The sequence below is a fragment of the Verticillium alfalfae genome, genomic scaffold, assembly GCF_000150825.1.
Source record: "Verticillium alfalfae VaMs.102 supercont1.1 genomic scaffold, whole genome shotgun sequence".
Taxonomy (NCBI): Eukaryota; Fungi; Ascomycota; class Sordariomycetes; order Glomerellales; family Plectosphaerellaceae; genus Verticillium; species Verticillium alfalfae.
Window position 1 is genome coordinate 3,700,760 of NW_003315038.1, and position 21,530 is coordinate 3,722,289.

At 55.5% G+C, this 21,530-nt stretch overlaps 10 protein-coding genes across 10 annotated transcripts in view; 5 read left to right on the forward strand and 5 right to left on the reverse strand.

The window, feature by feature from the left end:
• VDBG_01114 (palmitoyl-protein thioesterase) overlaps nt 1-469 on the reverse strand; it is a gene marked incomplete at both ends in the record, with an annotated part of 1,107 nt that extends 638 nt beyond the window's left edge. Inside the window, one exon of the mRNA XM_003009385.1 lies at nt 56-469. Within this exon, the coding sequence (XP_003009431.1) occupies nt 56-469 (414 nt within the window). The remainder of the gene's footprint in view (nt 1-55) is intronic.
• An 898-nt stretch (nt 470-1,367) lies between these two features.
• VDBG_01115 (predicted protein) lies at nt 1,368-1,814 on the forward strand (the record flags this gene model as incomplete). Its single annotated transcript, XM_003009386.1, has 2 exons — nt 1,368-1,537; nt 1,685-1,814. The coding sequence occupies 2 exons, from the start codon at nt 1,368-1,370 to the stop codon at nt 1,812-1,814; spliced, it is 300 nt and encodes a 99-aa protein (XP_003009432.1).
• A 650-nt stretch (nt 1,815-2,464) lies between these two features.
• On the forward strand, nt 2,465-4,054 carry VDBG_01116 (C-type cyclin; the record flags this gene model as incomplete). Its single annotated transcript, XM_003009387.1, has 3 exons — nt 2,465-2,757; nt 2,801-3,008; nt 3,140-4,054. The coding sequence occupies 3 exons, from the start codon at nt 2,465-2,467 to the stop codon at nt 4,052-4,054; spliced, it is 1,416 nt and encodes a 471-aa protein (XP_003009433.1).
• A 502-nt stretch (nt 4,055-4,556) lies between these two features.
• Nucleotides 4,557-5,389, forward strand: VDBG_01117 (conserved hypothetical protein; the record flags this gene model as incomplete). Its single annotated transcript, XM_003009388.1, has 2 exons — nt 4,557-4,816; nt 4,876-5,389. 2 exons carry the CDS (start codon nt 4,557-4,559, stop codon nt 5,387-5,389), a joined length of 774 nt encoding a protein of 257 aa, XP_003009434.1.
• Nucleotides 5,390-5,689: 300 nt separating this feature from the next.
• Nucleotides 5,690-8,890, reverse strand: VDBG_01118 (UDP-glucose,sterol transferase; the record flags this gene model as incomplete). The annotated part of the gene is made up of 7 exons (XM_003009389.1): nt 5,690-6,476; nt 6,583-6,692; nt 6,752-6,932; nt 6,992-7,361; nt 7,414-7,571; nt 7,628-8,330; nt 8,390-8,890. 7 exons carry the CDS (start codon nt 8,565-8,567, stop codon nt 5,690-5,692), a joined length of 2,487 nt encoding a protein of 828 aa, XP_003009435.1.
• Nucleotides 8,891-9,393: 503 nt separating this feature from the next.
• Nucleotides 9,394-10,702, reverse strand: VDBG_01119 (cytochrome b2; the record flags this gene model as incomplete). Its single annotated transcript, XM_003009390.1, has 4 exons — nt 9,394-9,441; nt 9,498-9,624; nt 9,682-9,912; nt 9,978-10,702. The coding sequence occupies 4 exons, from the start codon at nt 10,700-10,702 to the stop codon at nt 9,394-9,396; spliced, it is 1,131 nt and encodes a 376-aa protein (XP_003009436.1).
• A 1,791-nt stretch (nt 10,703-12,493) lies between these two features.
• On the reverse strand, nt 12,494-13,104 carry VDBG_01120 (conserved hypothetical protein; the record flags this gene model as incomplete). Its single annotated transcript, XM_003009391.1, has 4 exons — nt 12,494-12,655; nt 12,713-12,895; nt 12,959-12,978; nt 13,029-13,104. 4 exons carry the CDS (start codon nt 13,029-13,031, stop codon nt 12,580-12,582), a joined length of 282 nt encoding a protein of 93 aa, XP_003009437.1.
• A 193-nt stretch (nt 13,105-13,297) lies between these two features.
• Nucleotides 13,298-14,608, forward strand: VDBG_01121 (mitochondrial 54S ribosomal protein YmL3; the record flags this gene model as incomplete). The annotated part of the gene is made up of 1 exon (XM_003009392.1): nt 13,298-14,608. The coding sequence occupies one exon, from the start codon at nt 13,367-13,369 to the stop codon at nt 14,606-14,608; it is 1,242 nt and encodes a 413-aa protein (XP_003009438.1).
• A 381-nt stretch (nt 14,609-14,989) lies between these two features.
• VDBG_01122 (cytosolic phospholipase A2 zeta) lies at nt 14,990-17,429 on the reverse strand (the record flags this gene model as incomplete). Its single annotated transcript, XM_003009393.1, has 3 exons — nt 14,990-16,622; nt 16,734-16,952; nt 17,053-17,429. The coding sequence occupies 3 exons, from the start codon at nt 17,427-17,429 to the stop codon at nt 14,990-14,992; spliced, it is 2,229 nt and encodes a 742-aa protein (XP_003009439.1).
• A 1,144-nt stretch (nt 17,430-18,573) lies between these two features.
• VDBG_01123 (dimethylaniline monooxygenase) lies at nt 18,574-20,642 on the forward strand (the record flags this gene model as incomplete). The annotated part of the gene is made up of 5 exons (XM_003009394.1): nt 18,574-18,730; nt 19,182-19,359; nt 19,414-19,483; nt 19,531-20,365; nt 20,476-20,642. 5 exons carry the CDS (start codon nt 18,574-18,576, stop codon nt 20,640-20,642), a joined length of 1,407 nt encoding a protein of 468 aa, XP_003009440.1.
• Nucleotides 20,643-21,530: the final 888 nt, after the last annotated feature.

A 21,530-nucleotide genomic window follows, 5' to 3' on the forward strand; every position in this document is an offset into this window, starting at 1 on the left:
GGAAGCTGACGATGCCGTTGTGCTGGCTGCCCGTAAGATGATGAGGAGAGCGGACCGGGGGAGCGCGTTGCAGCGCTCCACGTAGCCGCGAAGGAACTGGCCGCCCTGGGAGAAGCCGATGGCGTCGACGGCCGGGGCCGAGGAGAGGATGGGGTCGGCGGCGATGTCGGCGCAAACCCTGCTCGAGCTGGGTCGAGACGTTGCCAAAGAAGGTAGCCGAACGGTCGGCATTGGGGTCGGCGCCAACCTTGACGATGTGGACGTAGATGCCGGGGAAGGCGGCATCGGCCAGTTCAGCGACCTGCTGAATGCCTTCACCGTCGAACGAGTCGCCTAGGCCATGCCAGATGATGAGGGGAAGAGGCGTATCATCGTCGGCATCGGCAGCGGCGATAGATACAGGGCTCTGCCTGGATGCCGTGGCCAGGCAACCTAGAGCAAGCAGGCTGTAAGGAAGAATCGACTTCATGGTGATCGCGCGTAGCAAGTGTGGACAGCAAAGTCCTTGTTGGTGATGTTGATGATCATGCTGTGTTCAAGAACAAGGTGACGCAAGCCAAACGGCCCTGGATAGGAAGCCAAGCAGGCAGGCAGGCAACTTCGAGCTGTGGCAAGCCGAGCTTCCCATTGGCCGCGTCCAGGACAAGGCGCTTGGAATCGGCGATATGATGGTCCGCTCCCTCCAGGCTCCACTCGCGGCATGTCGGCCACAAGCACCGGCACGTCGTCCGGCGAAACAGTGGAACTCGCAGGGAGAGTCAACGCGGTATGCACGGCCCTTCACCCCAACTCCAGTCAGTCACCTTACCTCGACTCGAGATCGAATGTCCATGCGGGCGTGCCATCGTACATCCCACGTTCGTTAGAATTGACATCGTTCTTCCCACCTTGGACGTCTGCTTCACAATTGTCCGCGTCGCATAGCGCAGCCAAGTCCGGAGATGCTAACGCGATCTGCTGATCTTCGCACCATGGTCAGGGAAACGTCCCGTTTTTGGCCTGCAGGGTCGATGGCGCGGCGAACTCTTCGTGGCTCCTGAAACGGATGCTGCAACATCCACCATGGAAGCATCGTTTCACAGTTCAGACGACTACCACGTCAGAAGCCATCGACGCTGAACTGGTGAGCGCGCCCGCACGCACGGCATCAGGTGCCGGTTCAGGTGGCCCCCTTCTGGGAGGCGAGAGACTCACCTCGCCATAAGTATGGGAGGTCGTCCACCCCTTCTTGGCGACCCATGCCCTCCGATGACATGACCGCTTTTGTTTGACCATTACGATATCAAGACTTCATCAGCCACTGTTTGAGCAGCAAGAAAGATCAGCAACGATCAACGTATTTTTTTCTCCCCCTCAAGACAATCAACATGCACCTCGCTGCGCTTCTCGTCGCCATCCTCCCGGCCGTGGTCCTGGCCCGTCCGTACCTCCCCTTGATCTTCCCACTCTGCCTCCGAACACCCCGGCCCCCTGAGGTTCCCGTCATTCCGCGTGACGCATTCGAGGCTGCCGCTCTCGAGCTGGTCGAGGCCGGCCAGTAGGTGCAGAGGCCGATCACAAGACCATTTCACCATGGTATGTACGTCCTGGCACCATCCATTGATCGACGACTGCAGAGCATGATGGTTGACCAAGGTGCTCTCAGCCCAGTACAACGGACAAAATGATGCCTGCTTCGGAACAGAATACGCATGGGGCATCCTGCAGCTCGGTTCCAGGCCAGTACAGGGACTTTACAGTCATTCGTGGCGTACAATGTGGTTATCATGATGAGGAGATGCATGTACAATAAGGGGGGGCATCGCAAGGAGTAAAGGAGGGGGTGAAGGCATGACAGCCGTGTTTTTTTTTTATTTGCTCGCAATCCCGACCATGCACGGTCGCACCTGTCGTCTTCTGTGAAGATTGAAAATCAATCAAACGATTTGATCAAACAAAATGACTTCTATCAATGTACTGCTATGTCGTGATTGTCAAGACTGGGCTTCCTGGACGACCACAAGTGAGCGCCCTGGGAGGTTGGTGGAGCTAAGGGGGAGGTGATTGGCCAATGAGGTGGTCTGCTCCCCACATCGAGCCTTTCCACTGAGATGCAGATGCTCCTGCAAGTTTGTCATCGTTCAGTCGCGACAGCTCCAGCCTTGCCTCGTGCCGGGCTTGCATTTTAACAAAGTCGACGATACTCAACTCACTTGCCTCCCCAACACGACAAGTCCTTAGCTCCCACCTCTGCGTTACCGCTGAGACGATTTTACCAGCGGCCAGGTCAGGTCTTGACTCTCGGTCCTACAGCGGCCGAGTCGCGAGCCAGGGGACTGCATCAATATTTTGGAGAGTGTTTGCTCCTCACATCTTTGCATCCTCCTCGCGATAATCCCGACAGCTTACTCAAATCCGTATGCGCCACTCTACGTTCGCCTGCGACCGATAGAAGACCCGTAAAACTACCATAGCCTTGCTCAGCATGGCTCCGAATGGCCCTCGGGCGCAGACGACCGTCAAAGATGCCGACAAGCTACCTCCTCAACCACCTATCCCCGAAGGCGTCGTCGCTCTCGATCATACCGAACCCCCCAAGGGTCCGCACCCTGGTCACGTCCAGGTCGCATGTCTATTTACCCTCGAACAGAAGCTGCAGCGCATGTTGAAAGAGCACGGATGCGAACCGGGCCAGAGAAGACACGTACCGGCTGCAAGGCGTGCAGCTACTGGACAACGTCCGCGAGTACCTTCACCTGTAGGATCCCATGAAGAATCGTGCGCAGATTGGCAAACAGTTTTCTGACACGTTCCGGCGCAGACCAGTGCGCACCTTTGATACGGCGTGCTTCTATTTCCACCTTTTTCGTCTCTGCCATAGGGATGCCGAGTACAACTACCAGGATGCCGCCCTCGCTTCCCTATTCTTAGCCTGCAAGGTTGAGGACACCATCAAAAAATCAAAAGAGATCTTGTGTGCTGCGTACAACATTAAGAATGCCGAGTTCACAACCACACAGGATGACAAGGTAAGCGTGTGGTGTTTGGCGTTTTGGGGGGGGGGTGCTCTTGGCGTTTCTCCATAACCCCTTGTGAAGCACCGCCTCGGTGTCACTGCTATTTTGGACGTGCCTGCTGACCATCCCCCGCGCATTTCCAGATGTTCGAACAGCCGTCCAAGATAGTGATAGGACTAGAGCGTCTGATCCTGGAGACGATCGGCTTCGACTTTCGCAGTCGGTACGCGCAAAAGTACTTTGTCAAGGCGATCAAGACGATTCTGGGCCCCTCGGCGACAAAGGCGTTTTTTGCGACGACGTACGACATGGGCATCGACCTACACAAGACCTTTGCGCCGATCAAGCAGACCACCTGGACAATGGCCCTGGCTGTGACTGAGCTCACGGCGCTCGTCACAGGGGCACACATTGATGCGGTGCAAAAGGTCAAGCCGTCCGACTGGCACACGACCCGCGCCGACATTGTCGAAACGATGCTGGATCTCCTCGACCTCTACACCCAGCACCCCAAATCGACAAAGGTGGGCTCGCTGTACGAAGAGCAGCACTTCTTCGACATCAAGAGAAAGGTCATGGCGGAAGTGGACACAGGCATCAAGGAGAATGGCGCCGACAGGGGCAGCAAGATCAGCCGCTACCTCGTCTGGTGTGAACAATGCAAGGTGGACGAACCACAGCCGGGTTTCACGCCCGCCATTACCCCCAGCTTCACCCCAAGCTTCACTCCCGGCTCGCCCGCCACGACGGGCTCGGCGCCGGGGAGCAACCCTGCCGTCAAGCGCAGCACACGCGGCACCGAGGGCACGATGCGCTTCGTTTTCGACATGGATCAGGCCAAGGTCGAGAAGAAGGCTGTGGACTCATACTTGCACGAAGAGTATGACGATGTTGAAATCGATCGGGTCGAGGCGATTCCCGAGGCTGAGCGCCAACAGCAGCAGCAGCAGCACCATCAACAACAGCATCGTGATAGGAGACACGAAGGTGGTCGCGGCGGTCCCTACTCGCGGAACAACAACCGTGATCGTCGTAAGGGAGGACCGCGGTTTTACTGATGAGGTGATGGGACTGGAGAGTACATTTGCGATCCTACGTGGCACTTCTTTTGGCGTTTGGACGGGCGTTCAGGGGGGCTTGATACCCAGAGAGTCAACTCGGCCACTCAATTTGAAAACGATCATAACATTTGCTTGTTGTATTTCCAGGTCACTTGACGCTATGATCCTGAAGCTGATGGCCAGTGAGCCGTGTGAAGATTGCGAATCAGCACCACGTCTCACCCTTCGTTCTCGAAATGTTGTGGCTTAAGAAGACACCCATCCATCTCTAGAGCTCCGCCAATTCCGCTCATGATGAGTGGAGTTCCTGCTTGACTTACGGTTGCAGCGAAACTCCGATCCTGGGAGATCTATCTCTCCCTTCTCTTAACTCCGGGCTACTAACACCGGAAGTATCGCCAGCACAAGACGGACCACAACGACTCTCAACTGTCAAACAGCAGTCACCATCAGAGCATCTGTCTACTATGCTATCCTTCCAACACCCCAATACCTAGCCATGCACCTCATTCTTACGGGGGCCACAGGCCTTGTCGGCACCAGCGTCCTTGATGCCATGCTCAAGACGAACGCCATCACGAAGATATCCATCCTCAGCCGACGACCCGTTCCCATGGCCCAAAACTCGGACGATCCTAGAGTACAAGTCATCATCCACAAAGACTTTGCCCAGTATGAACCCGAGGTCATGGTCAAGCTTCAGGGTGCCACCGGCGCCGTCTGGGCTCTCGGCGTCAGCCAGACGCAGGCCTCCAAAGAGTACAGCCCCAGCGTATCATTTTCGCGTCAACGAGAGCACACGACTGACAGGACCCCAGGGACTACGTGACCATCACGCGAGACTACCCCTTAGCAGCAGCGAAAGCGTTCGCCAACCTCCCGTCGGCGGACCAGCCGTTTCGCTTCGTCTACGTGTCCGCCGGAGGCGCCACACAGACCCCGGGGTTTCTCACGCCCTACTACGGCGCCGTCAAGGGAGAAGCGGAGACTTTGCTGTCCGAGCTGCGCCTCCGTGCGCCGCGTCTGCGGACGGATTCGTTTCGCGCCGGGTTCGTGGATGCGGCACAGCATGCCGAGATTTCGCCTTTTGTCCCCCGGCCGCCTTTGCTGTACCGCCCGGTGGTACCCCTTGTGGCGGCGCTGATGAGCGGGTTCGGGGCGACGTCGATGCGCTGTCCGACGGAGCCGCTGGGGCGATTCTTGACGGAGGTGGCCATGGGGAAGTTCGATGGGCAGCTGCATGCTGGAGGCGACGACATTGCGACTTTACATGGTGGTTTGAGGATAGTGGAGAATTGGACGTTCAGAAGGCTGGCTGGTCTTGGTCCATGAACGGCAATAGCCGCTCTGGTGAGTCTGGGTCGTGAACTTTATGGGGCTTGAGTTGAGTACGATCGGTCGAATGGATAGAGCAGTCATTGATGCTCGGTCTACCTTTCAGTCGTGTCTTGCGGAAGGAAAGTGGTGCTCGGTCTTTCTCGTTTGCCTTTTCATGTATCGTCCTCAGTCTAGACCTATGGCGGCCCCTATAGGAAAGCCTTTAAGACTGCGATAGGCATTGAGGCCCTCGAGGGAATGTCCAAGTCGGACGAATAAAGTTGTTCTATTGCAGTGGACTCATCCATGCTGGTATCATTTCGGTGCCATAATATCTGTCCAATGCTTCCCCTTCGCCCCCGGAGCCTGCAGTGCGAGTCGCTCAAAGGCCCTAAGCACGGCTCCCGCGTCAGGAACCTGCTTGCCCTCCCGCATGATAGCTTCACCCTCCGTCTGCCTCGCTTGCTTGATCGTCCTCCTGGTATCCCTCCTCATCGACGCCCGCACACTCTTGTACGCACCCTGACTCGTAAATGTGAGCAGACCTAACGCGCCCGACGACACCTTGGTCCCTAGGTTCAACACGCCAATACCCACGCCCTTGGCAGCACCCACGGCGCCCTCCTTCTTCGCACCTCGCACAGGTGACATGACGAGGCCGCCAATGCCCTCGACGATGCCGTGACTGAAGTTCTTGCCCGCCGCGATGCCGCCTGACTTCCAGTCCGTCACGGCGCCTGGGTCATAGACTTCGCCGCCGTACAGACGTGGCGCTACGCGCATACCCTCCTCGAGTGCGTGCGGTATGTCGAGATAGATGCCCTTCGTAAAGGACTTGAAGAAGCCGCCAACACCACCGGCTGAGCCAGCAAGTGCAGCCTCGGCACGACTCCTTTCTGGCTTCTTGCCTTCGGCGTTGTTTGTAGGCACATCAAGGCCAGCAGGTCTGCCGTACGGATCGTCCGCAGGGTGCGGACTCGACTCTCTGCTCGATCGCTTGCTGCCGGGTCGGTCCGAGGTGAACGCCTGTACGGGCTTGACGACGATGTCTGCCGCCGAGTCGCCATGCCGGCATACATTTTGATTGCTGATGACGTGACGGCTGTAACGGGGTCCCACCTTCGGGGCTGAATGTCAATGGGGCGAGGCTCGTAGCTGATCCAGGTTAGCTGCAGAGCCCAATCGATCGCATTTCAACACTCGCTTACCGTGTGAGATCAGCCCACTTGATCCTCTTGCTGTCGGTCAGGATCTCCGCGGCGGCTTTGGAGAGTTTCATATACTTCGCGTCTTTCTTGTAGGACCAAGCAGCGGCGAACTCGGGCAACACGTCGCATCGCATGTTGTCCAGAGGAAGATGGCGTGGAAGGAATTGACGGCTTGTCGCACGCCGTTCTCCTGGCGCATCTTGTCGGCCATGACCTGGGCAGCCGCCTGCGCGCCGGGCGTCAAGCAATCATTGATAGCGCTGGCGAGGTTTTGAGCGTTGAGCTGTCTTTGCGGGATGGGCATCGGCCCCGCGCCAGCGGCGTTGACCATGGTGCCCCAAAAGGGTTGACTAGATAGACTGCATCAGTATCTTGGACCTTGAGAGAATGTAGGCGCATCAATACGCACTCGCCGAAAAACGGCACGATAGCCGTTGGCTTCCCGTTGAGCAAACCGCACGCCGTGGTACCAGCTCCACCGTGGTGCACCACGGCTGTGACATGCTGGAACAGCCACTCGTGAGGACAGTCGCCGAGGTAGAATATGTCGCTATCGGCGGGCTGGTTGGCGCCGAGCTTGCTCCAACCCCTCGAGATGATGGCACGCACACCGGTCTGCTTGACGGCCTCCACCAATATCGCCGTCAGTCTGTCGGGGTCGTCAATGACAATGCTGCCAAAGCCAATGTAAACAGGCGCAGGTCCACTGCGTAGAAACTGGTCAAGTTCCGGCTCAGGAGTGTAATGCGGAGCGTCTCGGAAGAAGAAGCCACACACATCTGTTATCTTGGTCAGGTCTTGTTGGAACACCCCTGTTTGTGGATCACGTACCAATGTAGTTCGGCCAGTCTAGGGGCTTGGGAATCAGGGCCGGGGACCAGCAATACGTGAATGGAATTTGCAGAGCTTCAAGCAGGCCAGCGCCTTCAGAGAAGGGAACATCCTCCAGGTCCAGGGTCTGCCTCCACGCATTAATGACGTCGCCAAGTCTATCTCCAAGTCAGTCTCGCATGCAGCTTCGGATAGATATGAGCGAGCCCCTTACCCCTGCCAAGTCATCCACTCGACCGCCATGTATGAGATCTGGTTGGCAACAGCTGGTGATATGCTGCTATTGTTGACGTTGATGTTGGCCAGTGGGTGGCAAAAGTCTTTCGTGCTGCTCCACGGCATGGTGAACATGAGGTGCAGCGGCACGCCGAGAGCTTGAGCGCAATGGACATGAGCGAAGCTCGGCGGGTTCGCAATAATCGCATCAGCGACGAAAGGCTGCTGCGTCAGAGGGTCCGGTTCGATACACGACCTCCAGCAGCCTTCCAGCATCTCAGCGATCATGGTTCGCTTCTTTTGGATATCGCCAGCCCGCAGGCTCTTCATAGAAGGCATCAGTCCGGGGTTCTTGACCATGTAGGCCATGAGCTCTGTCGGATCTCCACCGATAGGGTAGAACTCCAAGCCAGATTTCCGTACGAAGTCGGCAAAGGTGTCATGGGTGGCGAGGCGAACTCTGTGGCCGTGGCGCTGAAGTTCGTTGCCGAGGGCGATGAAGGGCTGTACGTCGCCTCGACTGCCGACGACCTGGATAACGATATTCAATCGAATCCCCCAATCGACCTGCTCAGTGTAGGCAGGAGGGAGTTCGCTGATGGGCCGGTCGGTCCTCGGCTGGACCGACTCTCTCCGAGGGACGAGAATCGAGAGAGTTCTGCAAAGCTTCGAGTCGAGGTTGATGTCGATACGTCCGTCCGCTGAGACGAGTGGTTAGTGGGGTTGGAAGACAGCGCACGGCGTCCTGAAACCATCATACCAGTTGCCCCCGCTGCGTCGTTGAGAATGCGCTCGGCGGCGGCAGCCTGTTCGGAATATCGTGGAGGCGCATCTCCTGGTGACGCCTCGTAGTCGGCTGGGCCTACTTCATCTGGTGCAAAGGATGATGGCCGTCGCGGCATTGGTGCGCGGGGTAGTGGTTTATCATCGCCAGACATGATGAGGTGTAGGTAATGGCTCGACGGTATTGCCTATCGCCGACAGAGGAGAATGAAGACAAGATTGCTGGCAAGGACAGAGTGATGACATTGACGAGCGGGATGGCCACGCTTATGAATGGGAGCTGTCCCGTCTCAGACTCCAGCTGGACCCTGAGGAAGCTCTAGGGCTACATTAGTCTTACAATTGGGTTGCAGCATGGTTGCAAGGTGTCAAGGGATTCGCGTCTGCCAATGCATGTGGGTGCTAGTCAGTCAGCAGGACCCGATCTGCCATTGAAAACCCATGATTGAGCTGCCGATATGCCGGCCTGGCACAGTCTGGATGTGTTTCTAGACCAACGGCTGCCTGAGAGCCAGGGCGCCTCGTGGACTTGGGAGGCGAAGCTCCACAGTAGGCACATGGGATGAGGCCGTGTTCGATTCAGGACGCGAACGGTCCCTAGGTGGAGGACGGCCATGCTGCTCTTGACACCAGCGAAGGACGCTAGTCTCGTATTTTTTCGTATTCGTGTTTCTCACATCCTCGTTCTTCGGATTCGCCGGGTCCACACTGGCATGACTCGCGTTACTGCATCGCATCGGAAGACGCTTCACGGCTCAGGTTGCACTGCGCTTAGGACCGCGTGTGAATGTTCTATTCACTTTCCAGAATCGAGGGGTCGCCACAGCCAATTAAACCTACGTACACAAGCATTGGAGGTTTGCGACAGTTCTACTGACATGTTCATGACTGATTTGAATCTCAACGTATTTGCATGTACTGCATGTACTTGTCTCTATCCTCGCTGCATGCTCATCAATCATCCCCAAAAGTAAGAAGAATCTACTGGTCAAACAAGTACACATTTGACTCCAGCTGACGAGTGTTGAGCTATAATCTGGTCAGGTCGTGCTTCAATCTCGAGCAAGCAAGCGAAGAAGACTTACGAAGCTGGTGCTGATGTTCTGTAGGTTCGTGGCACCCAGCTGGGCACCATCACGAACAATCTCTGTCCTCATGATGTCGATGGCCTTGGTGACACCCTCGAGGCCGTACACGTTCGAGTACATAAATCTGCGAACCTTGTGAGCGCCTTAATTCAACGATGGCCAGAATGTGCTTTGTACTCACGGTCGACCCATACCCACGGCTTTGACACCGAGGGCAAGCAGCTTCAGGACATCGCTGCCGTAGCGAATACCACTGTCCGCGAGAACGTCCACCTGCTGGAAGACTTGAGGGGCGTTTCGGTAGATCTCGTAGGCGATCTCCAGGGGGCCGGGGGTGTGGTCAAGCTGACGACCGCCGTGGTTGGAGATGTAGATGGCCTGTGCGCCCTTCTCGACAGCCCAGCAGAGCCTCCTCGGCAGTGGTGATGCCCTTGAGGATGATAGGCAGGCTGGTCTGGTTGCGCCATCTGATCATACACATCCCAAGTCAGGGCCGACGAGACAGAGTTGGCGTTCGTAGTGTCGTAGCGGGCGGCACGGTGCCGGACGGAGTTGCCCGGAGCATCAATGGTGAAGACGATGGCCTTGGCACCAGTTCGCTCGGCGCGGCGAATGTTGTCCCAAGTCACTGAGAGGTTGGCGTTGGTGTAAATCTGTTGAAAGATGACCTGGGGTCCGTTGAGGGTGCTGTTGGACTTGCCAGCAGCGATCTCCTCGATGGTCTTTGACGCGTACATGGACGGGATGTACAGGATGTTCTCCTTGCCAGCCGCTTCGACAAAGTTGAGCTCAGCACGCTCGGGATCGCCATAGACGCCGCGGGCAGCGGGAGCAATGAAGAAAGGAGCGCTAAAGTTGTAGCCCAGAATCGTGGTGGCAAGAGTCTCGTTCAGCTTGGTCACGTCGCTCAGGTGTCTTGACCTGAATTGCACAGACTTCCAGATATCGAGGTTGTGACGGTAGCTTTGCTCGCCTGCCGTGCCAGTGCGGTAGAAGCTGTACATTTGGTCGTTCAGGTGCTGGCGGGCTGCCCAGTCAAAGTCGGGGAGGGCACGAATATCCTTGAGAAGGGGCAGTGTTCCCTCTGTGTAGTTGGTGCCAAGAAGGTAAGTCTCGAGCCCAGTGTCGACCTCGTTGATCCATGGTTCGCCAGCAAGGACAACAGCAGCTAGCTGCGTGATCAGGAGAAGTGAGGAGTGCATTTTCGAAATTCTACGAAACGGACGAGATGGGTGAGAGAACAAGTCGGAGAAATGCCTAACCTCGATGACAGAACAGTCCCCTGGACCAGCTGTCTATCGCACCTTTATACTAAATCGTCAGATTAGACCAGAGACAAAGCCCGAATAGCCTGTTCCCTGCCCATGGCAGCGAAAATCGACTCCGGGCTCTACGTCAGGGCCAGAACCCCTCAGGAGCCTCGTGGCATCGGCAAAGCCCCGAACCAGGTGCATGGCTTCAACCAGTTTGGCGGGACCGCTTCATCTCGAGTGCAATAAAGTTCAGACGTTCCTGCAAGCATCTTGCCTTTTCAGACAAGGATCGTCCTTGGCGGGGTTGTCAAGTACAGATGAGGTCAATCAGCCGGAAGGTTGGCACGATCTAATCTAATCAATCTGTGACATAAGTCTTACAAACCGTGAGTGCCGGGTTGAATTATGTGGAAGAGGCTCTTAAGTGCCGCAATCGGTTGTCGAGAGTCCACCGCGGAGGAATCGTGGGCCGAACCTTCGGAGACTGAGTCAGAATTTGGTGACGCTAGGTCTCTTACCAACGAGGTTTTCACCAAGATTTCTCATTCCACTCCGGGCTGCCGAGGCCAGAAAAACAACGCTCTTCGCTCAGCCACATTCGACAAGCAGGGTTCAAGGCGCGAATTCTCAGCATGCTGCTGGTCGGTAGCTGGCTTCGTTGGTCTCAGGGCCTAAAAGAAGCATTTGTTTGCAGCATTGATGAACCTTCTGCATTATCCCACATGGGCCGCGTATTCGTCGTGACAGGTCACGAGTTCGCAGGCATCGGGATCGGCCGAAGAAGCGCTCGTAATCCGACAGTGGCAGACAATTGGCATCTGTTGTGCTGGACCGGACTGACTGAAGAGGTTTTGCAGAGGCTCGCTACAATGCCTGTCGAGACCCTCTGATATCAACTAGTGCTGCGATGAAACAAGGCAGTGGCGTCGATATTGCACTATGCCATGTCGTGGTCAGGCCGCCCCCGAGTTCCGATCATGACTAGGCGTGCCAGAAAGTTGGCTACACGGAAGAGCAAAATATTAATGTCAAACAGTTCAAACACTCAAAAGGAGGCCATAACAAGCAGATGCGAAACAGAGAGTGCCGGCCTCGATCAAGATTTCGATCTGAGAGACGTCGGCGGAAGAGACAGGCACCAAGAAAACCATCGAACACTTTGGCCTTGTTGCTGGAGTCAGCACAAATAGCTGTTTTTTATCAGCTGCAACAGCAAGGTTGTCATAATTTCGAAAAGAAAGGAATCGAGTGAGTTCAATGAGTGGCATTACATGGGTGCGTTCGTGTAACCAGTCCAACCTATGCGGGCTAACTTAACACTCAGCGAGACCCTGAAAGGCATTCAGAGAGGCCGAAGTGACAGTCCACAGACCACCGAAAGTGACATCGTAGTTGTACCATCGACGATTAGATGTTGATATACCAGTCGAAAGGCCGTGTGTGGCGTGAGAGGTATGCCTTGCTGGCAATGTCTGCCGCGAGGTTGGTTGGAAATGCATCGCTTCCCTGCATAATGAACAATTGTTCCAATGCGACTTCGCCTGGTGCTATTCGACGCTGACGGTCAGGGACTGGCATACCATTTACCTTCGTGACAGCAATGATGAACATACTGGACACTTCGAAGCGGGGGTTGAAGGGCTCCCAGACAGCGCAAATGGTGGTGCCAGGTGTGATCAGGACCATTCGAAGAAAGATATCCATCCGCCGGAAGAAAACATGCCGCACATGAACCACATAGAAAACATCGTTCCAGTTGATTCAAGGTTCGTCTCATTCGCGAGCCGTAAGTGTACATTTCCTCCACGTTGCCACCAATTCGAAATCTATGAGCTCGCCTCGCCAGCCGCCTTCTTCTTCGCCGCTTGTTCTTGGTCGTACTCGATCAATTGCTTCGACCAGCTACCGAATGTCAGTCTCATAGTGATATATCGTTGGGAAGAACATCACAGGGCTTACTATCTGCTGGGGAAGAAAGCGCCCTCCTTTGGCATGATGTATCGGTGCTCCTTCTCCGAGCTGATCTTCCAGACACCGCACATGACGCCGAACATGACAAGACCCATTACGGCCGTATTGGCGCGCCAGTTTGAAGGTTGCGTGTACCAGCCACCGGCAGGCGACCAGACGTGCTTGGGGTACCTTCGGAGACAAGGTTAGAGGGTTTTCGAGGGAAACGACGTTTGGGTTCGTGATCGAACTCACGGGACTTTCGGACCGCCACCCTGTGAAACACGTTAGCGAGGTCGCATAATGTGGAATCTCTGGTGCCTACCATTTTGACTGTATCTTCAATTTGATGGGGGTATTTCGTGGATAATGACAATTGGCGAAGCCGTAATTCCTGGATTGGCTCTTGAAGTCCTGATGCCCTGCTGGATTTCCTGGCGGGTCGGAAGAAGCGGAACCCGGAGAACCTTGTTAACCCGAGCTAGCTCCAAGCATCCCAGCGCTGGGACCCTTGTACCTCACACGACTCCACGACTCGTCTCGTCAGTCGGGAAACTTTTTCGTGACGAGGCGAACGACGAAGCAGACGACCCAGCGATTCGTCCCACCGCAACCCACTGCTACACCTGTACAACACGGTTTTCTTTCATTCGATCATTACAGATGAAGAGGGTACGGACATTACGATGCACTGGGCAATTGCTCACCGCTCAAACCAGGGCTGCCATTCCTTCCTACCACACCCCAATCTCGACCTCCTTTAAGACAGCGACAGCCGCAGCCGCACCACGTCTCCAGCAGTCACGGTTACAATCGACCAGTGCGACCCCATCCTCCCTCGAGGCTGCCATAGACGACCTCGATATTCCCGAGTACAAACCTCTGCCGTCACCGCTTCCGGCACGAGCTCTCACCTCCCCCAAGCTCGCCGCCCTCCATGCTCGTCTCTCCCTCCCCTCAAAGCTCCCCCTCCAGACTCTCGCCCGTTGTCTTGTCGACCCATCCGCCGATGCGAACCCGCACTTCAACAATGCCAATCTCGCCCTGACCGGTTCCTCTCTCATCAGCTACCACACCTCCGAGCGCCTCGTCGTTGCCTACCCCCGACTGCCCATGGCTATCCTATTCGAGGCCATGCGCTCCTACGCCGGCCCTGCATCCCTCGCTAAGATTGCCCAACAATGGGGTGTCGAGATGGCTGCCGCCCCCGGTGAAGAGGTGGACCCCGGCCTGCTGCAGTACTCCCTGGATCCCAAGGCTGGCGTCGTGCACACACGCTGGGGCTATGTCCGCAAGAAGGCAGCCCACATTGACAAGTTCAAGTGGCGCCGCGCACCAGCTCCCGTATCGTCTACGACGACGAGTTCGGCGACACGGTCCCACAAGGCGACGCGGAACCCGCACGACGCGACCTCGGCCGCCGACCTCGTCTCCGCCGAGCGCGCCGACATCCGCCAGAACGCCAACGCGGCCTTTGTCCGCGCCCTCGTCGGCGCTCTCTACGTCCACGGCGGCCGCGAGAGCGTCCGCTCCTTCGTCGACGCCCACATCCTTGCCCGCCGCGTCGATCTCGAGAGTCTCTTCAGCTTCAAGCTGCCCACGCGCGAGCTCGCCATGCTGTGCGCTCGCGAAGGCTTCGAAGCCCCGGTCGCGCGCCTCTTGTCCGAGACGGGCCGGCACAGCCGCACGCCCGTCTTTGTTGTCGGCATCTACAGCGGCCAGGACAAGCTCGGTGAGGGCACTGGCGCGAGCCTCGACTTTGCGCGGTTGAAGGCGAGCATGAACGCATTGAAGGCGTGGTACCTGTACAGCCCCGGCGCCAAGAGCCGGGTGCCGAGCGACATGCTGAGTGAGGGCGCGAAGCCGTGGCAGCCGGTGCATATTGACATGGGAGAGGTTATTTAAAGGGGAAGGCGTCTGGAAGCCTGTTTGGGAATGAGAAAAGGGGAAGAAGGAAGAGCATGATGGGTAGCTGTGGAACCCCGGTGTGCCTGAAAAATGGGCAGTGTATATTTTGTTCACATTACTACCACCACTAGGAGACAGGTGTGTACGTCGATGTAGATGTATAGATCTGTACAACACTTGTTCTGTGCTACTTGCCCAACGTCCCCTGCGAACTACCTTACTCGCGTTTATGTCCAACGATGATATAGCCTGGCCAAAATGATCTTGAGTCAACCTCCATCTTCCATACCAACATTCTTTTAATTAGATCTACAATGCTGCACGCTCAATCGGGTATCTGACTCTCACATGCTGCCGCCCATTACAACATGCGATCATTCAACTGAACTGATCGCCCTCGCCCAATCTCGTCCCCATTCCCCGTCTGACGAGGCCCCGATATCGCTCTGACTTTCGCTCCTTCTCCTTGGTCTCTCTGAGTTTCTTCTTCCGCAAATAGACCGCTCTCACCGTCTCGCGAATTTGCCTTTGGCCTTGTGCGTAGTTGGCGCGGGCTAGGGCAACGACCTGGTCAATCTGCTCAGGCGTGTAGACAAAGTTCCAGGTCGACAAGAAGTCCGACTCGCCAGGACTGACACCTGGCACGGCTTCTGGATTCCCGAGGAGTGGCAAGTACACAACCGCAATCCCCGCATCGGGCTCAGAGATGTGCCAGTGCGTCGAGTCATCGAGAGCTCTGGATGGCGGAGGCGGGCTGGTGGACCGCTCCTGTGACGTTCCCACCCAAACGGTGCAGTACCCCAGATCGTCAGTGGTGTTCTTGCCAAGGGTTTTCTTCTGTGCGATCTGCGCTTCATTGAGCCTTCTGTCGGCATCCTTCAGATCGGAAGCCTCGGCATTTTCGAGCTCTTTTGTAAGTTCTTCGGGCGCCTCGCCAGCCTTGGGCCAGCCAATGCCGACGGGCCAGCCTTTGATTTTGCGTTGACGAGCATAGCCATCTGCGACGGCAAGCCAATTATCCGTCTTCGTATCCGCGGAGGCATCAAACGCGATGAGAACCTCGACACCACGTCCAGGGCGCATGAGAGGGTAGAGGGGCAAATTGTTGCTCATGCCAGCATCCATGAGTTGAATGTACTCATTGTCATAGATGCTCGGCGGAGTGGTGTCAGGGAGCCGGCCGTGCATGCCGTAGGCAAAGTTGGCGACAGTCCCTGGGTCAATGGGGTGAACCTTCTCGAGATCGTTGTTGTAGCGACCAGAGATGATCTTGTCCAGGTTCATGAAACCCGAAAGAGACTGGACAAGGGGTCGGACTTCGCGGTAGTAGTGGCTGAGTGTTGCGCAGAAAGCGGAGCCGAAGACGCCCATGAGGAACGGCACGCGAACCTCTGGCAGATGGAAGCCCTCTTCAGGAGGTACATCAACACCGTTGTTGAATTTACGACCGAGGGCCCAAGTTGGTATTCCCGCGGAGAATTCTTCGCAGAAGAACTCGTACGGCGTGATCTCAAACCACTGAAACCATGCCTCTCGAGCGGCCTTCTCCTTGGCGGCCTCAACGCTATCAACGGGCTCGTTGTCATCGATACCGGGGATTTCGTGGCGAACTGCCGTGTAAATTGGCATGGGATTCTGTCCATATTTGATATACTGGCGCTGGTTGCTCAACTTGAAGTCGCTGTCGCAGACCTCGAGTTCGCCCTTAGGAACGAGAAATCGAGCGGCCAGAAGCAGACCGTAAATATCGACAAGGCCAAAACTGGCTTGAGGGTCGCCGCGCAGCTTCTCCACCAAGCCGCTCAAAAGGTATTTGCTAGTTGGAGCAGAGACAAGAGCCTGGAAGGCAACGGGTGGGTAGGCGATGTGAATGGCGGCACGAGACTTGAGATGCTCCAGGATGCGGGGAAGCTGCGGCCGCCGACGGAGGAGAAGTAGAGGGTCTGAAGCCAGCAGGAGCCGGAAACACCAGAAGTGTAGGTGACGCAGTCGAAGAGTCCATCTTGATCGGCTGCATGAAGAGAACCAGAGCCAGCGACCAGAGCTCGTAGGCCTCACCAGAGCCGCACATGGCGATACGGGACATCGTCAGATGAATTTCGTTTCGTCAATCTCAAGGTACTTGGCCAGGGCAACTCGTGTGATCATCTTGCGACGAGCGAGAAATTCCTTCTCGTCGTCGCAGAGATCAGTCGAGATGCGGACAGTCGCCTCATGGCGGATTTCGGGGTTGATGAAGGGATCGTGGGCGTCACGCCATATCTCATCAGCAAGAGACCCAGGCGCCAAGGACAACTCGCGCTGCAGCTTGCGGACGAAACCCGGGAATTTGCTTGGACCACTCCGGGAGAATAAAGCCAACAACTCGATCGGAGAGGGAAGACCATTCTATATCAGCCGCATTAGAGAAAGCCTCAAAGCTGGAAGAGAATGTGTTCCACGCGGCCGATGAAGCGTTTTTCGCTGCTTGCCGGTCTTGGCGCTCCTGCTCCTCGTCTCTTTCCAGCTTCTCCTTGTCGCGTTTTCGCTGCAACTGTCGCTCGCGGCGGTAAGTCTGAGCCTCTGATATTTGGTCGAATTCTTCTGAAGGATAAAGAGCCCAAACGAACAGTCCGCCAGCGATTATAACAGCGGGGACAGTAGGGATGCCTCGGGTCTTCTTCTTAGCCTCGTCTTGCGGGGTGGTTGTGAAGAACCCAGTGCGGAATTGCTTGCTCGCCAATCGGTGTGTTGTAAGGGCATCAAAGCCTTTTCGCCGAGAATGAAACCATCTCGCATGGCCCACTGAGGAGCGTATGTAGGTAACGATCGACCTCATGCTTATAGTTCTTGGGCGCGCAATAGAAGCTTTAGGTGCTTACCATTACCGGCTTGGAGAGGGGGTTGCCAAGAGAGAACGAGCGCGATCTGATTGTTGGGTTGGTCGAATCAGCTGAGGCTTTGCAATCCGACGTTACCGCCTTTGTTCGGTGTAGTGTGCGACCATGTCATATGCTGCCAACGTATGATTGAGGGGAGATGGTGTTCTTGAAAAGTAGAAGTGTGAGGGTTTTTCTTTGTCTGCCTGGCTTGCTTCTCCCTCAACAAACTTGACGCGTCGGTCACGATCTAGTTCGATTGCATTTCGCCCATTGACATCATTGAGGGCAATGCCAAAACCGGGTCGCTCCTGCCTTGGCCGGGGGTGGGGGTCTAAGCGGTACCTTGTCATTCACGTCAATCGCTGCCAAGCAGGAAGTACCCTCTCAGCTTCGTCAGGTCCCGCCCGCGGCCAGGAAGCTCCGGGCCAATGATTCGCCAATTGGATCACATGTGAATCACATCGTCCTGGTTCCTGTTCCTGTTCCGAGTCGTCGCTGCCTCATGTGGATCCGGGAGGCAACACGTGCTTGGCTATGAGCCTTCGCGACGGACTACATCAACGTCGTGCTCGTTCTGTGTGCTTTAAGGCAAGGTTCAGGGGGAAGGGAATGCGACAATACATGAATGCCTACTTGCTCTCCAACTAGGACGCTGAGGGAAGCGGGTGTTTGTCCTAACACCTAGCGCCATGCCAGATCATTCTCGACTTCCTCGCAGACTTGCACGTCGTGCAAATCTCGAAGCCAATGGACTTCTCCTCGCAGCTGTCAACAAATACTGTAATAATGCGCCACGTGATTTTACACGTAATACCTATATATTGTTCTTGCACCACTTGCCCGATGCTCGGTCGCGTGTGGCTCAAGGACAGCTTCTGCATTGTTCCCGCCAACCGCCTCCATTGTTCTAGACATCACCACTAGTAGGCGACCGGGAGACCCAGTGAGGGTGCAAAGAGTCATCAGGCAGCCACTTGGTCAAAAATATCTTAATATTAATAAGAAGAAATCCCTTCCCGGCGGCGGCAACAGTTAATATGATGTACCGTTATCCTCGCTCTTGTCGTTTCGTCTCGAGCTTGGCTTTCGTGCCCACACAACATGCCGCGTGTCTGGAGGTATCCCAATTCAGCAACGTGGGTTCCTCTACCGTCGCCAACACATTCGCACGAGTGGCTTGAAGCAGTCATGGGTCGACCATTGCTTTCTCCCAGCCAGGGGCGACCTGCGAACCCAAAGGTCGCAGTCATCGGTGCAGGTATGAAGCCGAGGAGCCACAAAACAAACCTGGACGCTAATGATGAGCAGGTCCGGCTGGTTTGGCGTCCTTAAAGGAGCTTCGCGGAGTGGGGTTCGACGTGACGGGTTATGAGCGCAGGTCAGACGTCGGCGGCATCTTTACTCTTCGATGCCGATACCTCTCATCACGTCGGCAACACCTTGTACGCGCTCGCAGCTAAGCAAATATGTTGTGAGCCTCCCCTACCGATTGGCGAAGTGGGGCAATCTCTAATCACCAGCCAAGTGCCAATGTCAGATTCCCATTCCCTGATGGCAAGGCGCTCCCCATCTTCGTTGTGCATGAAAATACTGACCATTTTCAGGCACGTCTGTCCATGTGTCATCTAAAGAGTGGTCCGATTACTATCATCAGTACGCTGAACACTTCAACTTATATGAGCACATTGTCTTCAATACAACCATTGAAGTTATCAAACGCGATGAAATAAATTCAAAATGGATGGTGCATATTAAAGGCGAAACTGAGCCCAAAGTCTTCGACAGGGTGGTGTTCTCGAGCGGCTCAGAAACCATTGCCATGCATCCCAAGATCGACGATGTACACAAATTCAAAGGCCAATTTATACATGGACAAGCTTACAAAAGGTAGGTACTCGACATATGCTTGCAATGTCGTTTGTTCATTTGCTAATAAATGAGTCCTGCTGATTTCGAGGACAAAAATATCATTGTCTTGGGCATGGGAAACTCGGCCGGTGATACAGCCTGCGTATGACGCCCCTTCGTCTTCATAAACTCAACGACTAATTTGCGCAGGAACTTACTGAGTATGCCGCCAAAGTCTACCTTGCCCATCGCCGCGGCGCCAAAATCCTTCCTCGGGCCAACGAGGATGGTCCTCTTGACAGCTATGTCTCCTGGAAGATCTCTCGTATGGCTCTGTGGACGGAGCACCACGCACCTGGAATATTCCAGATCCTTGCCGATGGTTTACTCCAGAAGAACTCGAACAGTCACTTTAGCGGCGAGGAGGCCGAGCAAAATTTGGAATGGGGGCTCGAGGAAACTAGTGGAGACGTCACCACCATCATCTGCAATGATCACCTGAAGCGGCTGGTTCACGAGAAGCGAATCGCTTCAGTCAAGGGGGTCAAGCGGATCATCGGTCCACGGACTGTGGAGCTTGATAATGGCGACATCATCGACGACGTCGATGCCATCATAGCCTGCACGGGCTATCGAGCCGACTTTTCGCTATTGCCAGATCTACCAAGCACGAAGCTGGACGCTTCGCTCCCAGTGTTTCCAGACCTGTATCAGATGATTTTCCCGCCGCGCTACGCCGACTCACTCGCATGTACAAACTATTGCATCATAAACGAAAGCGCAGCCGCATACCGCGAGCTCCAAGCCATGGCCATCGCACAGGTTTGGGCTGGTCACTCGATTCTCCCGAGCGAGGAGGCGATGATGGTGCAAGTGCACGAGTACCAGACATGGCTCGCTTGTCAGATGCTAGCTTTTCCAGCAACAATGCTGGGAAAGGGGCAGATGTACCCGTGGATGAGATGGCTGCACGACACTGCTGGTACAGGGTTGTATGAGCACATGGGCTGGAGCCTCAAGGGAATGTGGTTTTGGCTGCGAAATCGTAGGTTGTACAACCTCGTCGCTTGGGGTGTGTACTCGCCACACATTTATCGTTTGTTCCCGACGGGCAAGAGGTCGGCGTGGGAGGGGGCGAGTCAAGCTATTATACAGGTGAACGAGGACAGGGAGAGGGCATTTCCGAAGAAGAAGTAGAAGAAGCAGGGAAAGACCTAGATTCTGTCTCGGAGGTCGGTCTAACGATGCAATGTCCGTCAAACCTTTCCTGGACCATAGAAAAACCTCCATCGATTCACGTTGACAGTGGCTCTCCTGTATAGACTTTGACGATGGCCAGCCACAGGCGATGAGCCAATGGTTGGCAGTTGGGTCCATATGTAATCATGAGAACAGTCATGCAGTTCTTCGCAATCAAATGTGCGCTAGCCTTCCATCAGAAAAGAAGAGATGACGACTATGTTTATCATCTCGCCCCCCAAATTTTGCTGGGAACAACCGATAAACCACCTTGAATTGAATTTGGTCTGCAGAACTGCCATCTACGGAACTGGACTCTCGGCCGTTCTCTCATGGCTTGTGAAACAGTGAATGATCGCTACGGCACACAATGAGTGGCTGCTCCTTGGTTCTTCTGCCAGAAATCGGGTTTTGCTGATCTTCATGTTGGCCAGTGCTCTGCCAGAGTCTGTGTGTTTGCTTTTTTCCATCGGAGCCCGCTTGAGGAACCGCAATTGCAGCGGTTGACTTGAGACGGTTTCCTTTTTCGCAGAGGGTAATTTACCTGAGCCGCCGGCCAATATCGAAATGTTTCCCCGGGTCGTCTGATGACCCAGGTGGTTGACTCGTTTTCGAGAGCTATGCACAGGCTGCACTGCGATCCTCAGGCAGGTAGAGTCCCCTGTTGTTTCAGAGGTGCTGTCATCTGCCGTTTGCCTACTGCCATCTCGATGAAAAGTCGTCGGTAAGTGAGCGGCACCTATGTGGGCACAAGATAAGGCACCTCAAGTACCCGGTCTCTAGGATAAGCACCTGACAGACGAGAAGAGTGCCGTGGCAGGACATGGCAGGCCGGCTGGACGTCTTAAATTACAGATGCCGCAGTGCATCACTGATGGTTCGGGTCTTGGTTGGGCTTCCCCGGACACGGGCAAATGGAGAGGATCCAGACGCGCAAGTGAGCGACGGCGACCCCTGGACTCGCCTGGGCG